Source organism: Pygoscelis adeliae, unplaced genomic scaffold, assembly GCF_000699105.1.
Source record: "Pygoscelis adeliae isolate BGI_AS28 unplaced genomic scaffold, ASM69910v1 Scaffold75, whole genome shotgun sequence".
Taxonomy (NCBI): domain Eukaryota; kingdom Metazoa; phylum Chordata; class Aves; order Sphenisciformes; family Spheniscidae; genus Pygoscelis; species Pygoscelis adeliae.
This window is the reverse complement of record NW_008824772.1, coordinates 1,354,701-1,371,266: the sequence shown is the minus strand read 5'-3', so window position 1 is coordinate 1,371,266 and position 16,566 is coordinate 1,354,701. Positions and strand designations below refer to the sequence as shown.

The following is a 16,566-nucleotide window of genomic DNA, read 5'->3' as shown; positions in this document are numbered from 1 at the left end:
ACCTAGTGAAGTCGAGACTAAATCTGGAATTACAAGCAACTAATACCTGTAAGCTTTAACTCTTGGAAAGCCACATATGCATTTAGGCTACTGCCCACCAGCTTACACGCAGGCAGATTTCAAACTGACAGAAAACCCGAACAAACTACAGAATTCATTTATGCAATAGTCAGAGAAACAAAACAGTTGGAGAGAAGCCACATGAACCCAACTCCAACTAGGTCTGCTCGGATTTCTGAAAAGAGCTCATTCACATGGTCCGCACTTCGTTGTTTAGCACAGCTGTTTCTAAAGCCACTCCCCATTCTAGTAATGTTTTTCCCATCCTATTTCACAAGACTTAAACATATTTCCAACAGATGTGTTTTGTACTCCAGTAATTTAGTGATATTTCCTGATGACTGGTTAACACAAAAGCTGTAGCTGGTTGATCCAAAGATTGCATCTGTTACCCTGCATCTTGCCATCAGGTCAGAATGAATTTCTAACTGCATAAAGAGATACCACAGAAGAATAAATTACTCTGTTTTCAAGCCTCAACCTAGGGATAAATAATTTGCCCATGCAACAAGAGCTAGAATTAAGGGTTCTATTTTTTCAAAATAGGCTGTAACAGGAAAAAAAAAGCAACAAAAAAGTAAACATTTTCTTACCAATATTACAGATAGCACAACAGAAAATACCTCTTGATCATTTTCTCAAGCAAGATCATTCTCTTTTCCATCACCTATTCTATTTCTGTCATCCTCTTAATTTAATTAACTGCGTACAGCAAAATAACCTGAATGGAAGAACTCATTCGCCCTAAAACTCAACAGTAACTACAGACAGAACTTGGTTCAAGGAGTAAGTTTCTCCTACCTCAACACGTACACACAACAGCACAACAGGAAAGTTACATATTAAGTGACGAGGACTTATCTGCTGAGAGTAAGTTTTAAGTATATAACATTCTGCTCCATTGATAACTATATTCTAAAATAAGAGGGGGGAAATGAAAACAAAGAAACATCTCCATCTCATTAAGCCTGGCAGAGCTCTATTTACTGAGGAATACAGAGTGCTGTAGGCTTTTCCCAACAGGATCAACACTGTGTAGCATGGTAAAATCATCCAAATTATTTCACGCAGTGTATTTATATATTGTACATGCACAGGGAATGAAGCCATTCTCTGAGTTACCTAGGAATTAAGGGTTGCATCTTCATACTACTGCTTCTTAATTACTGTTACGAGAGACACATGTATAATGAGAAGGGTTTTTTTGCATGGTCCGTAAGTTGGCCTCTCTCTCCTGATGAGGGATGTATTATATCCAATGAATGTTTCAGGTGGTGTTTATAGCTCTGTACTTACATACAGCCATAAGGAACATAATTTAAATTATATCAACTATTTCTATGACAGAATATTTTTATGTAAAATTTTGAGACATGTTATCACGTTATTAAATTGAAATTTCAATACTGAGCTCAAGCAAATAATTTCCACTTCAAAAAAAAATACATATGGAAAGCGATAGGATAATATGTGCACATATCAGCTCACCTAGTGTCTCTCTAGGTTATTAAACCTTCTGTATCAAGGGCATCTCACTTTACTAAATATTAATGCAGAATTTCACGTAATATGAGGCTTCAGTTATTCAGAGGATCTCTGCACTGCAAATAAAAATAAGTACTGAAGCCTATACTATTAACTACAGATTAAGGTCAGTTCCCAACAGTTGTTCCGTATAGAACCACGCAATAGACAGACGTTCACCAACCGCGATAGCGATCCATTCATACAAAGCAGCTTGCAAGATCCAGGCTTTAAAATGTTAAGAACATTTATTAGCTCAACATGAATACAATCCTACAAAGAGTACCCCTGACTGCAGAACTGATATGAACTGGGTTTTGGAAGTTCTGGAAATACATCAGTTATGCTACCTGCTGGCCAGCCTAGTTTCCATTCTCTACACTTCACATTTGATGGTTCTAAAATTAACCTTACTGATTTTATCACCGATTTCCTTTTCATTTTGCTCTGTTAAATGTCAAGTGATCCATATGTCTGACACTGCCCTTTTAATTATTACAACAAAAGCTTAAAGATGATACCATACCCATCCCCCCACCTCTTCAAAGCAAGGCTCAATAGAATTTAGGCAATGGTAAGAATTCAAAGGTCAATATTTGCATAAGTTGAATAAAAGCCAAGAAAGAGCAAGATTTATTAAAAATTTAATACTACAGTAAGTTCTACAACCGGTACTCTTTCTAATGCATTGGTTTAAATTACAAAATAAGCTCCATGGATAGTGTTTAGGACTTCATTAAAATTTACTGAGCATATTTATCAATGCTTTTTGCAGAAAGCTTGTTATAAAACCTGCATAAACCCAATTAGACCTCCCTAATACATTAATGATATATGATGAAGTCTTTTATTCTCTTCATCAATCTTCAGCTACACATTTACTTAAATAATCAATACTCCAAAATTATGATGTGTCCATAAATTCATGGCCTTGCATCAATGAATTTGTTCACTCAATATCTTCTAACATGAAGTCTCAGTCACTGTCAGCCACATTAACCTAACCACCCACATTTTACTGTTCTGTTATCAGGATTCAAAAGCACTTAAGGTGACAGTAGCAGTAAAAAGCCTCGGGACTTTATATGCCCATTATGGTGACTGGGTTGTTTAAAAACTGGAGCTGTAGTTGCAGCGTATGATTATAAATATGCACACCACCACAGACCCAGGGAGAAGTTTAAGGCACAGGCAGGAAACAAAAGAATCTGAAGTCAAAGACCTTCTACAGAAAGCAGGAGAGGGATGCAACGGTGACAAAGATTTGTCCTCCCTTTTCCCAATATAGAAACAGCTCTGTTACCAAATATTTTACAGTGTTCTTATACTTTTTTTTTAATAAATAAAATAGAAAATGTAAACCTCGACTAGGACAAGGCATATTGAGCAAAAGTCAAAGTCAAGCATATCTGCTCCGTTATATCTGTTCCAGATACTAAAGCAGTCCCAGGCTTCCAGGGATAGCCTGTTTGATGGACTTTCAGAAGTACCCCTAAAACTAGTGGACCTTGTCTTCAGGATACTTGTTGTCAAGTATCCAAACCCATAGAAACTACATAAAACATTTGCTGCCTCAAAATGATGATGCAGCATATACCAAATTATGAATAAAACACAAACCTTAAATATTTGTAATATAATGTATTTATATTCTAAAATGAAAATGCACCTGGCCTTGTACCAGGTTTAGTAACATACAACATAATGTTGCGAAGTGTTCAAAGAAACCCAAGCTCAAGCCTAATTAAATGAACAGAAGTTTATACAAACACGACAGCTAAACTGTTCCTCATTATCCAGCATCAGGAAGCTGACACAAGACTTCAGTTTTGCAGAAATCTTTGAAATAAGCTTTGCTGACTTCTACACACGTGTCAACAAGGGCAGGCATCAGTTTTACAGCCTACAAGATTCACCAGGCACACCTGGATATCTAAGGCAGAACAAAACACTTAAAAGTAGTACTCAGTGAAACAACTGGCAATAGCATACAGAACACCAGAGCGCAAAATCATCTAATGCAATAGCATCCTGTGCAGTTAGCATAATGACTGTACGATCTATTAGGAAACAATACCACTTCTAAGAAAAATGGGTAAAACATATCCACCACTTGCACTTTAAAACCCTCTTCAGCAACTACGCTGTTTTTTCAATGCTCCTTTTTAGAGGTAAATCAGGGATATTACTGCATGGGCAATTCAGAAACTAACACTAAAGAACCTATACTGTTTGCACCAACATATAGGTCAGATTTAGACAAGCAAATAGCAACACAAAGAAATAAATTACCATGGAAAAATACCACCTTTTTGCCCACTGATACTAAAATTCCATTCTTATCCCAGTATAAAAGTTTTCATAGTTAACAAAATGCACTTTTATTCCTCAGGGTCTTCAGACTGTTGCAACAGTTGTGCTCTTTTGTCATGGACATACAATGCAATGGAGACACCACAAGAAACAGTTTAACCAAGCTGCACTACCAGATTTATTGAGCCTTTATTGCATTTGAAAGGCTCACACCTTAGGATCTCTCAGTAACATCCAAAGGAATTCTGAGCAATATCTAGGCATCAAAATATGTGAAACAGAATATAAACAAAACTATGTTTTTCTCCCTTCTTTCTGTAATCTTGCAACATTTGTCTCAACAGGCCTATACACGTACAGAAGAACCGAAAAATATCCATGCACAGGAGTGTACCTATTGCTTTCTACTGTGTTTGCATCCGCTTGTATTAACAGAGAAGTTCCATTTTATAAAAATATATCCAACAGATGTAATTTGTAAAAGCCGATGACAAGAAAGGAAGATATAAAACTGACATACTTGGAATGCTCTCAAATTTAATTCATTTAAAGTAAAAGTTAGCAAACAAGGTAAGAGCAATCCAAAATCTGACTAATTTTAGGGCACATCACAAATTCAATCAACTATCCTGCCATGATGGAAAAACTTGAAAATATATATATACCCTTATAGTCAATTCTGTTGCATTAGTCTATTTCTATATTTATTGTAACATGATTATTTCTTAACAATTCCTCCGAATCAAACAAATTCAGGGAATTGTTAGGTTGGAATCCATTTATTTTATAAAATTCTGGAATAGGAGAAAATCGAGATGCCCAGAACCCATCATCAACTAGCAGGATGTCATCATCTTCAGACACACAAAAATTCTCTGTGGACCAGAGCTTGCGTGCAAAAAATGGAAAACTAGTTCAGGTAACAGGTACTAGAGAACAGGCACTAGGTAACACTTCTTTGCCCAGAGAATCAGAAGACGCCACGGAGATTCATGCAGCGTGGTACAGAAGCAAGAAAGGAAGACTCTGCAGAGAGATACTTTAGCAAGCAAAAGCCATGATGAGGGGGATCGTTTTGCACTTTCCAAAAGTTTGTTTCAGCTCATCTACAGAGAAAACTCATAAGAATGCAGATCATGATTACTAAGAATAACATCTTCGGAAGCAAAGAACCTTTTAAAATCAACTCACTAAAACACTAACATACACCATAGCTTTCCATAAGATAAGGCTTCTTTCTGCACTCTTTGCCAGAACAGAAAGATCCACCTTTTTTTAATATTAATGACTAATTTCTTCAGGACAAGAATACTTTGAAGTGGATTCTGGCTGATGTCCTGGTGAGTAAAGAACAAAATAAGAACCCGACACAGACTTGAAGTTGAAAGAAGAAGATAAGCTATTCTTCCAACTCATCCTCACACATGAATAATGTTTTGTTTACTGAGGAACTAAAATAACACATTTAGCACACATCCCAGAGAAGTTAAAACTGCTATTAATTTTAAATGAAAATGAAGAGTGAAACATCTGTGCTTTGGAAAGAGACTTACATTGGGAATAAAGTTCAACACTCTTCAAAATGAGAATTTCTATCTTCAGCCTGCACCTTGTAGTCTGTACTTTTCCCACATTTCATAGTAAAATAAGGAAGGATAGTATCTGATCCGCTTTTTTTTTTTGAGTCACTACTTATCTTTTTGAAGATAACGCTCGTTATTAGTGGTTTTGAAACCCAAGCGTACAGAACCCCAGTTTCTAAACATCTGGTTCTTGTAGATTTAAAATTTGAAACTGGTTAATTAAGTTGGTACCAACATTCATTACGCTATCATTTTAAGGATCATTTGGAAGGAAAAAAGTGTCTAGTTTTCAGAAACACAATCTTCAAAGTTTTGCTCCAAAATAAAAATTGCAACTTCCAAATGCAATTACAAGCTTAATTTATCTATCTGCAAATGCTTGCAACATATACAATATTAATAGCTTTATACAATTCTTTAGATTGAAGCGAAAGAAAAAAAGGGGCAATGGCTGCAACTCTAGCTAAAAATTACAATTTTGTTTTCTGACTATGGATTATTTTCTTAGCAAAAAAAAGAAAACAACTTCACACTTATTACACAAGGTAAACAAAGCCTTGAACGTGTCATAAGAGCTATTTGTGTTGATCATTGTCCATTCACAGACACTTCTGACACTGTCAAAACCTATATATGTGATTGTAAATGAAGAGGAAATGTTGTTCTAAATCTTGACTGGCCATCGTATAAGTACAAGAATTAATTAGAATTTTGCAGCTTCATTTTAAAAACTAAAAAGTAGCAAATTAAGAGAGTAACAGTGACCATATTTTTGGTGTTTCTGGACAAACTTGCATTTTTAGTTCAAAAAATGTGTTTCTGTATCAGTCTAAATAAAAAAGACATTGTGTAAACAATAGGGGACAGACAAAAATCATAATTCCAGTAAGCTTCTACATTTATAGGGACATATTCCAGACTTCTAATAAAGCCCATTTGATGAAAAGATTTTTATTAATAAAGACGGTAATGTGATTTCAAAATCTACATGAAGACACTAGAAGATATTCTGAAAAAAAGGTGTATGTGTCTGCAGTACCTTACAGTCTAAGTTGTAATTAATTGCAGAAAGGAACCAAAAAACTTCCTGTAAATTGAATTATAATTAAGAGATCAGAGTAAATGACAATGAAATCCACAGAAAGATACGTACGCACGTGTTCGGTTGTGTGACTTACAAGGTAACCGTTACGAATGACATTTATGGAAGGCAGTATTCATAAATAGCTGCAATTGAAAAATTAACAGCTGATAACCAACCCCCCAGCACTCCCAGCCTCTACAAGCCTTCAACAAGCACTGCTGAAATCAGTTAGAATTATAACATTCAGCATTTACAGGAATTTAAAAACACTTAAAGGGTAGTTCCTGTTGTTAATTATACACAAGAGAGTCCTTCACTCTTAGATTTTCCCGTTTTCTACTGCGGATCTAAAAGCTGAGGAACTGAGCCTTAAGTATTTATTTAATAACTTACTATTTTTACCTTCCGCCCTAAAGAGAAACAACCCACAAAAACAAACATAAAAGAAATAATTATCAATGCATCCCAACAGGGAAATCTGTTTTCTTCATCTTTCTGCAACTTTCTTTCCAACATTTTTGTAAATTCCACTCATGGCATAAGTCACTTACATCTGCAAAAATCTTGTATAAAATTAACACCACATGTGGCTGCCTATCAGCAGCTGATGTGCAGTATTACACCAAAGCAGAGGGGACAATAAAGAATATGCCAACCTTTATCTTGCCCAGGACTCAAACTGGTTTATCTGTCAACTCGGAATGAGCTATCACTCCCACATGTTTAATTAGAAGCTGAAGAGCTTCACAGAATTACATCCAGGGCACTGGAACAGTCAGTTTCTTTTAACTGGAACACACTGGTGGGATATCTAACTGATTCAAGTAAACAAAACAAAACTTAACATGTTAGAAGTGTGGGAAAGGTGAAGATGGTTTTGCCCTTGAAATGTAACACAAAAAAAAAAATTGCTGCAAAATAAGATTTAATTATGTTCCAGCTTTGATGTGCACAATATCACCAAGGAAATTTTCTAGAGAAACAGAAGTATAATGGCATATTTCTCTAATTTACTGTCATGTTCTGTGTTGAGTGGATCATATATTTAGTGAATTGAATCTCAACTTACACTAGTATCAGGCAATCAACAGGACTGTATTTCCTCATAATATGGGACATACGTTGCAAAGGGAAGGAAAGGGACAGCCGAAGGAGGGGAAGAATAAATAAATAAAAGCTGACAAGACACAAGCATCCTATCTGCATGCTTATAATCTGGATGTTAAGATCATCTGCAGATCATTAAAATTACTGTCCTTTGGGAAGGAGTCCACAGATACACAGTCCACAGATTAGGCTGAGGACAAAAGGTCAACGGAAAGGAGAAAGCTGGCTAGAGGAATCATGGAAACTGTCTGTGTGCAGATACAATTTATGCTCCCGGGTGGTTTTTTTGTTTTGTTCTTTTGTTGTTGTTGTTGGGGGGGGGAGGGGGTTCCATTTTTCAACAGATACCTCCAAGTTATATGCATGAAAATCCATTAACGAGTCAGCTGCTTTAAGTATATCTATACTAAGTTTCCGTTTCAGAAGATTTCATGCTGACCGTTAAGTTACACAGAAAGCATCAACAGTCACAGACTCTTAGTGACTTCCATGGAATTCATTTCTCAGTCTCAGGTTTATAGAAACATTAGTTAATGTAAACTGCAGCACTTGACTAATAAGTAATATAAAGAGCACAAATAAAAACCACACACATTGTTCGAACTGTGGTCTGTAATATCCGACCTTACCACAAAAATGATAACGATACAAGAGAAGCAGTTCTGGCATAGAAAGGGGAACTTACTTTGTATCTTATCCACCCTTTGGCAATAACATTTCCAAGTAAGGAAGACAGAAAATATTTTTTATGAGAAGCAACACAGCAATGTAATACGTTTTTCTTTACCAGTTTTTTTTCAGTTACAAAGGAAAATGAAGATAGTAAAACGAACAAGAAACTGTCGGTAGGTGAAACACAACTATCAGAATGGAAAACCAAGATCTGAGCCTTGATCCATACACAAGAAAGAATTAATTGTGCTGCTTCCTCTCTAAACATGTTAGAACTGAGGGTTAATAAAAACTGTACATGTCAACCAGGTCACAGGTGTTCAGAGGTTTCATTTTTTTTTTCACAGATATAGCATTAAAAATTAGTTTCTCAACCATCTCTACAGAGACCTTTAATACAACATTTTAAATGAAAATACATGATTTAAAAAGGCGGCGGCATCAGTGGGTTCTTTGGTCTTTTCATTGTAGAAGAGAGGTCAAGAACTAGTGGATAAAAGATAAAACAACACAGAGGAAATGAAGTGCTGGTTTAATGTGCCAATGATATGATATTTGCAAGGACAGTAAAAAAGAATAAAATCCGGCGATTTCCATTTTTAGTGAAGTAGTTACTATAGATGTCTAACTAGCCCAGAACCAGCAGTGTTAGGGAGTATACCTAGCATGACACAAGCTATGCCAAAAAGCTTACCACATCGACTTGAGATAAATTCAACATTCAGAAAAAAGTAGTCTGAAAATAAATTGAGGGAAGGTAAGAAAAAAAAAGAGTGGGAAAAGCAATAGTTGCACAGATTAGCTGGACATAATAATGGGCTTTAATTGATTTCTCTAATTTTTATTTATGTAAATTAGAAAACAAACACAAAACTCTTCCTTAGCTAGTTATTATCCTTAAGCCAAAGGTATTTCAGAGCTAACTATAGCAGAATATTGCACTTCAGCAGACCCTGCAGAAACCATGTAAAAGAGGGAAAACTTGCAGTTAATAACTGCAAGTTTTGACCATTTGGGAGAGAATTAACAACAGGCCCTTAATCAGGAACATGAGTTGATCACATTTATATTACTGTAAAAATATTTTCACCTCGAGGAACTTGCTGAGCCTTCAGTGCTGAACTTAAAACAACCTCTAAATGTACATAAATACACATTCTTCAACATACATTCTTCACATCTTAGTGAACCACTATTTGTTGTGCTCTGTTCACCAGAAAAACTTTTGTTACAAATCAAACAGAAAGAAACAACTATAGGTTATACTCAGAGTGTAACAGTTAGTATCAAAACAATGATGAAGCCAAAATTTAACTTAAAAGCTTGCTTAATTTAAAGCCTGCTTTCTTAAAAGAGGAACTTTCATACTGTGGCAGATTGAAAAACATTTTAAATTATTTCATTTTCACGTTCCTCTTGCAGTATTTCCAGGTGCACATCAGAGAAAAGCTTTCAGCACTACAGACAGCTTGCTGTCCTGCTTGACAATGTAAGAAAACAGAACAAAGCCATAACTCCTTAAATAATCTTACCATCATGTTTTCACTGCTACAAAGACAGTCAATAGAAAACAGCAAAAACAAAACAGAGTAAGAACTCCTGTTTCAAGACCACAATATTTTAGAATAGTTTGCGTCTGTATAAATCAACAATAAAACACAAATATCAAACAGCAAACCCTTCCTAATAACGGGAGGCAGCAAAAATATGTTCCTTAGGAGAAAGTTAATCAAACTGAACTCTCTCAAGCCCATTTTCAAATTCAGACATTACCAAAGCCTGGCCCAAACTTTTTCCACTGATACTTCTTGACCCTGAACCCTCTCTCTGAAAAACTTATTTCCAATAACGCAACAGAATTCTGCAGCCTCTCCATGAAATAACATATCTCAACTCATAGTTGTAAACCTAAGTAGCCATTCTGAATATCTATTTGCTAGTATATACAGTAGCTAGCCACATTAGAATACACGCATTAAGACAGACAAACTACTTAGGATGTGGACTGTCTCTCGCTAAGCATTTGCACCCTGAACCTCTCCCGCATGAAGGGCATTAAAAGCCATACCAAAATTGAATTTATTGTCTTTTGGAAATTCATAGGGATCCCATAAAAATAAGGAGGGGGGCGGGGGAAAGTATTTTGCAAAGCTTTTTAATGAAATAAATGAAAACATTTCTCTTCAGTTCCAAAGAACTCATCTAAATGTTTTTACGTAATTCTGAAGCTGAACACTACAGCAGAAACATAGGCATCGAAATCAGAAAACAAAAATGATTACATACAATTGAAAACATGTTCCAAGGCTCAAAGCAAGACCAATGAAAAAAGGCCATTAATGGTCCAAAAAAAAAAATCATTACAGTATAGCATTAAGTTTTAATTTAAATAAAATTTAAATTTAAACATAAAATAAAAATCCTTTCTTTTGAGGGCATCTCGTAAAAATAAAACTAGAACTGCATTTTGCGTGACACTTCTTAAAGGAAGTTTTAAAAATATATAGAAGCGTACTGTGTTAGCTGCAATGTTTGATACTGCATAAACTCTAAGTAAGGACTTTTGTTTAACTAAAGAATTACTAACACAAATATTCATAGAACAATTGCAGTTTCTTAGAGTAGAAGCATCATTTGAGTTTGATGCATTATTATTATGGACCTTTCTGCTTCCCTTTGGTATCAAAGGCCAGAGGAATTTAAAACAACTTTGGAAATAATAAAACCACCCAACTCTGAAACCTGCCTGACATCAAGTTTCTGTCTAGCAGGAGATTTTACAACACTCGAAAACAGAGCTAAGACAGTTTCTTATAATGGAAACTCTGACGGACCAAGAACTATCGTTATACTAGGAGCTGCCACTGTAATATTCTTTCCTTTCCTTCATGTCATACTGAAATTTCCATTTTATTCTTCATTTGTCATTCTTTTCTCTAAAGGTAGTCACCTAATTAAAGAAACTAGGGGTTTTTTTGCAACCTACCTTCTAGTTTCACACTTTTTTTTTTTAATTCTTCATGTTCTCACTAATTTTGATCACCAATTTGTCTTTCCAGCTTTAGCTGGTGACCTTTTAGATGGAAGCTTCAGAAAGTTGAACAGAAAAAAATTCGATTCAGCTGCTTCTCTTTATCATGGAAGTTTTGTTTTTCAAGACTTATCCCAAGAGTATGAACTCTGATTTTTATTACAATCAAATTTAATGAATGACAGCAAAAAACCCCACTACTTAAACCTATTAGTGTACCAACAATAACTTGCTACAAACTACCTAAAATTTGAATATTTCTTAGAGATTTTGACTGTATAAGAATATAGACAAGAACACTGAATATAACAGTCTCCATCAAAGAAAAACTGCAGAATCTTGCTCTGATGCATACAAAAGTCAGGTTTGAACATATTTAGGTTCCTGAAAAGTATTACTTCTGAAGCCTTTAAAAATAAATCAACTGCTTTTACTCTTGGTTGTGTTCATGCATGGCGTTTGGAGGTAAGTTGAAACTGAATTCAAATTTTTAGCTAGTTTTATAAAGATTAGTCATCATCAGCCAAAACTATTCCTAGCTAACTAGAATTACGATGGTAGAAGGAATTCTGGCCACAGAACATAAAATACTGGAAATGAACTGCCATGCCAAATCGGATCTGTGGCTCAGATCAGTGGATCGCGGCCAATTTGAACCACTAGCTGCCTGACTGAAAGACAGGAGAAAGTCAACACCGTACAAACTGCAAAGCTTGAGAGATAACTGTATAATTTAAATGCAGCCCCAATTATTTTCTGTATACCAATGGAAATCTCTAACGAACATCTAAATAATTCCTTAACTAGGAACCACTGAGCTATCCTGAATGGGATTCAGGAAATGCCATTCCACTACTGACTGAGGACTACAGATTGATCTATAGCACCGCCCTGGATGCGATGAGTAGCAAAAAACTGGGGGACATCTACAGAATTTAATACTAACGTGTTGGGACATAGAGGAATTTGTATACAAGATTCATAGTAAAACCACGGTTGCACGCTTACCTTAATAAGGCATGCAACTTTTTCACTATATGTGTGCGTCTGCAAGTTTCTACTTGCAGAAAGAAAAATATTTCTTGCAAAAATCTTTAAAGGCATCATTCTTTTACATTCAGTTTCTCAGGTTTAATTTCAAGAAGTACTAACTAACATCAACTTTCACAAAAATACCACAGAATCCATAATTTCGCCAACTACTAAGTAAAAGCAACATTCAGGATAGTCAAATATGCTCTAAAGCATTAGCAAATAACCATTAAAAATGTAATGAAAGAAACAACCAAAAGGCTAGGTAATGAGTACACAATGTACATCTGCAGGTGGAACGATAGGGAAGAAGGTGGGGGAAGAGGAAGGGACAACAAAAAGCCTCATCCTAATTAGGTAAACATATGACATAGGAAAAAATAACAATAGTTGGGTGTGGTTATTTTATGATTAAATGCTAAATAATGATAAGGGTTTGGCAAAAATATAGAACACGAGAATACAGCATATCATGCTCTGGCTTTCACATATATAGTTATCTTGCACTACAGCAGCTTTCAATTTCTCAAGGTTGGCAGAATTTATTAAATCGGCGATTTTGTAGGGGTGGATATTTTTGTAATTGAGTATTGCATAAGACAGAAAAACGCTGCCTGTCCTAAAATGTAGTTCAAACCAAAGGTCCTCCTAAACATACAGTGTATGAAAGTTAAAAACAGGGAGTTTGGGTTATGAAAAGAAGCCATATGACTAAAAAGTGAATCCATTTTCCAGAACGCCCACACAGACAAGAGCTTCTGATGTGAAAAATGGTCTCTGCAAAAGCTAAATTGCACAGATTATTTTCATGAAAAGTTAGAAGCTGCACTACATGCAGATTATATGACATTTACTGTGACAAGATTTTAAAAAAAAACCCAACGCTTTTTGTGTTATTACAGTATGAACAATTACTTGATTGTTCAATGTATATGATATAAATATCAATAGTTATTTAACTGAATAATTGTCTTCCTTTAGAATTTACATAGGCAGAGATGCTTGCTTAGTTTTTCCAGGCTTGCTTCCTTCTTGCTGCAGGCAAGTTTTGGCTGCCTTCAGAGTAAGATGCAACAATGTGCGCTAGCCAGCAAAGCATTTGTGGCTTACCTTGGCACTGAAATCCTTGTTTCCCAAATCCCCTGCATAAAAAAGAAAAAAAACCTGTGTTAATATGTTTAGTTACAATTTCTTCTCAATGATCTACAACAACATAAAAATAGCTTCATATTAAATTACTTCAGATTTTGCTAAGACAGCAACAGATTTTAAAATATACAACACAGAGCAGCCCACCCATTTCAAAGCAGAGAACAATAGCTGTCACCAGCTATGTAATTTCAGCTTCTGGCAACAATTTTTTTATTATTATTATTTTACAAGCTATTTTGGATCTACAATTATCATCATCTGTGATTACTGCATAATATTTCAACTCATTTAATGTCACATGTATACTTAACAGCAATGTGAAATATTCCAAGTTCTAGCAAAGGCGTATAAAACAAACCACTTAGTTTTTCATCCAAATTTTAGGATTGCATGCCGATGCTGTTATGCGCCTCAGCTAGATTCCAGTTGTTTGTTGTATGGAAAGGAGGCAGGTTAAAGGTTTTGCTTGTTTCAGTATAAACGAGAAGACAGGCCCATTGGTTTCATACTGATTATTCTTCCAGCTTCCTTGCTTCATTTCCATAACAAAATACAAATGTGCGTGTAATACTTTACCAATGAATACAGTGACACGCAAGCATTGTACGTGGTATCCAGAGTTCCGACAGATATTATACCTCTGGAAAACTGCACTGTTGTTGGTTTTATTTATCTGTTTATCTTTAAACATTCAACATTCTCTTTCCATAAAAATAAATGTTTTGAGTATCCTCCCTATAAACATTTCCCTGCTTTTTCCCTCTTTGCAGAATGTTTTTCATTTGGAGAGCTGGAGCTGCTTACGCTGAAAGACAAATGAACCAAAGCCATGAACTGTAGAAGGCGGCCAGTAGGCTGTATGCAATTAACAACATGAAGGTTAATTATGAAGTTTGTGGAAATGTTTTTTAAAATATTATATCAACAGTTTCCCCCCCTTTTTATTTATTTGTTTAGAGAACAGACAAAACCTTTAGTACACTGTCACTTCAAGTGGAAACTGAAATTACACAGCTTCGAGCATTTCTGTAAATTTCTACGCAACAGTCTCTACCTGTTACTGTTATAAGTGGGCCTAAACTGAGAAAAACAGCAGAAATATGAAACTGTTTGTTTACTTGGCAGCACATGTGACTGCACTACGCTCTCATTCTGCTGCTATCATCTCTTGTCTTCACAGAAGTAAAGAGCACGTACTGGAAGTGTGCAAGATGCAATTGCAGGAAAGCTGACAGCAGGACAGAACATGAAACAGACTTTAGATAATTTTTCATCCTTTTAAACAGACTTATTTGTAAAGAACATTCCTGTATTATCTACTCTAAAAGCAGAGCCATTCTTCAGTGTTCGAGCTGAATTCACACGCTAACCAGCTGCAGTCCACTCCACTCCCCGAGCAGTTACAATGTATTTTAAGTAATAGGTCTTAAAAAAAAATATCAACACTTGAGAAACAAAGCAGATAGGTGAAAGTTGTTTAAGAAGATAAGGAGGCACTAAACTATTTCGGTAAACATTACCTGGTCAAACAATCTAAGAAAACAAATCTATTTGCGTAGTTCATTGAAAAGTAATATTTACTATTCTTTATACCTTAAAACATATGTTAACTGACACATGTCACGTTGGAAATAGATGAAGCACTTTTTAGGGGGTACGATGCTTATTCAAGAGTTGCCCATCTTCAAAGGAGGAAATGAAAAGTCTTCCAGTTGTCACATGCTCATTTGATGAGTGTTAAGAGCTTCCTTAGACTCACTAGCAAGAAAAGACAAAAGAGCACAGCTACTCTTGCCGCCCCAGCTACAGGATACCCTTTCACTTTCACATCCATCCTGCCACCAGGTGCCTTTTCTCATGACAGTATTCTGCTTTGGTTTTTAATTGCGCTAGTTATCTGCACAAACACAGCCTGACAATAACCCTGCAGCATTCTTTCACACCTCCCAGTTCATTCTGGTTTAGATGAACTTTGAACCAGTTTCTGAAGGTCTCTCACTTTTACAACAAACTGTGCAAATTTATTTCAAATAGGAAATTAAAAAAACCCCAAAACTCTCAAAAAGTTGACTTGTTTCTCCTTGTTTCTTCTGCAAACTACCCATCTCAGTTTTCCTCCTTCCTTACTCTGCAAATGTATTTCAATCGTTCCTGGAGCAACCAGAGTCTTTCCTTCAGCATGCAAACCGAGGAAAACTCAAGAAGGAAGGCAAAGGTCTGTGCCCAGACGCATAAACACATGGGAAAAGAGCAAGGCACCTGCCATAGACACAGAGCCAGCTGGGTGCAGACCCCTCTAGACCTTTTACAACTTCGGATAAAATAAATCACAGCTCTCATTTTCAGCAACAAAGCCTGCAGCGGAAACTTCAGCAGCAGAGCAAGGCTGAAGCTCAGCCACATCTCAGGTAAAGGAGAGGGAGTTGTTTATGTCGCACGCTCCCTGAACGTACAAAACATTCACCTGAAGGCAAGGGTTGCCCCACCTCGCTGAGGGCACAGGGCATGAGCCAGCAGACTCCGCACGCCCACTCGCACTGCTCGGCTAAGGGGAGCGAAGGGTGTCGGGCAGCGCCGAACCCGGTAGATGCGGAGAGGGCCGAGTGGCTCGGCCTGCAATCCTGCCCAGAAGAGGGCATGGCAGGAACTGGTAGGTATATTTTTTTCCCTAACAGCTTCGTAACGGGGCTGTCGGTAGGAAGTTTTCCTCCCTTCCTCCCCTCTCGGTAGCAGGAACCCTTCTCTTAAAAAAACCCTCCCTTTCCTAAACACGTAACGTAGCAGCAGTGTCACCGTGCGTTCCCAATCTCCCTGCCCTCCCTCTGCAGCAGGAGGAAATAAAGCAGGCACCGATCACAAAGTTAAAGGCAGGGCTACAGAAGTTGCCGGCAACCCCCACAGCCTGAAACAGAAACCCCTCCGTTCCTCCCGCAGCAGCTGTAGCGCCGGCTGAGCTCCCCTCCGCTACGGGCAGGCGGGCACGGAGAAGGGGGCTTCGCGGGTGAAGT

General features: G+C 36.6%; 1 protein-coding gene across 1 annotated transcript in view; it reads right to left on the bottom strand.

Annotated features, from left to right (window-relative positions):
• Positions 1-15,392, bottom strand: part of PRKCA (protein kinase C, alpha) — a 155,464-nt gene extending 140,072 nt beyond the window's left edge. The window contains exons 1-2 of the mRNA XM_009323772.1: positions 15,373-15,392; positions 13,517-13,548 (exon numbers count right to left, since the gene is read on the bottom strand). Of these exons, the coding sequence (XP_009322047.1) occupies positions 13,517-13,548; positions 15,373-15,392 (52 nt within the window). The remainder of the gene's footprint in view (positions 1-13,516; positions 13,549-15,372) is intronic.
• Between the last annotated feature and the right edge of the window lie 1,174 nt (positions 15,393-16,566).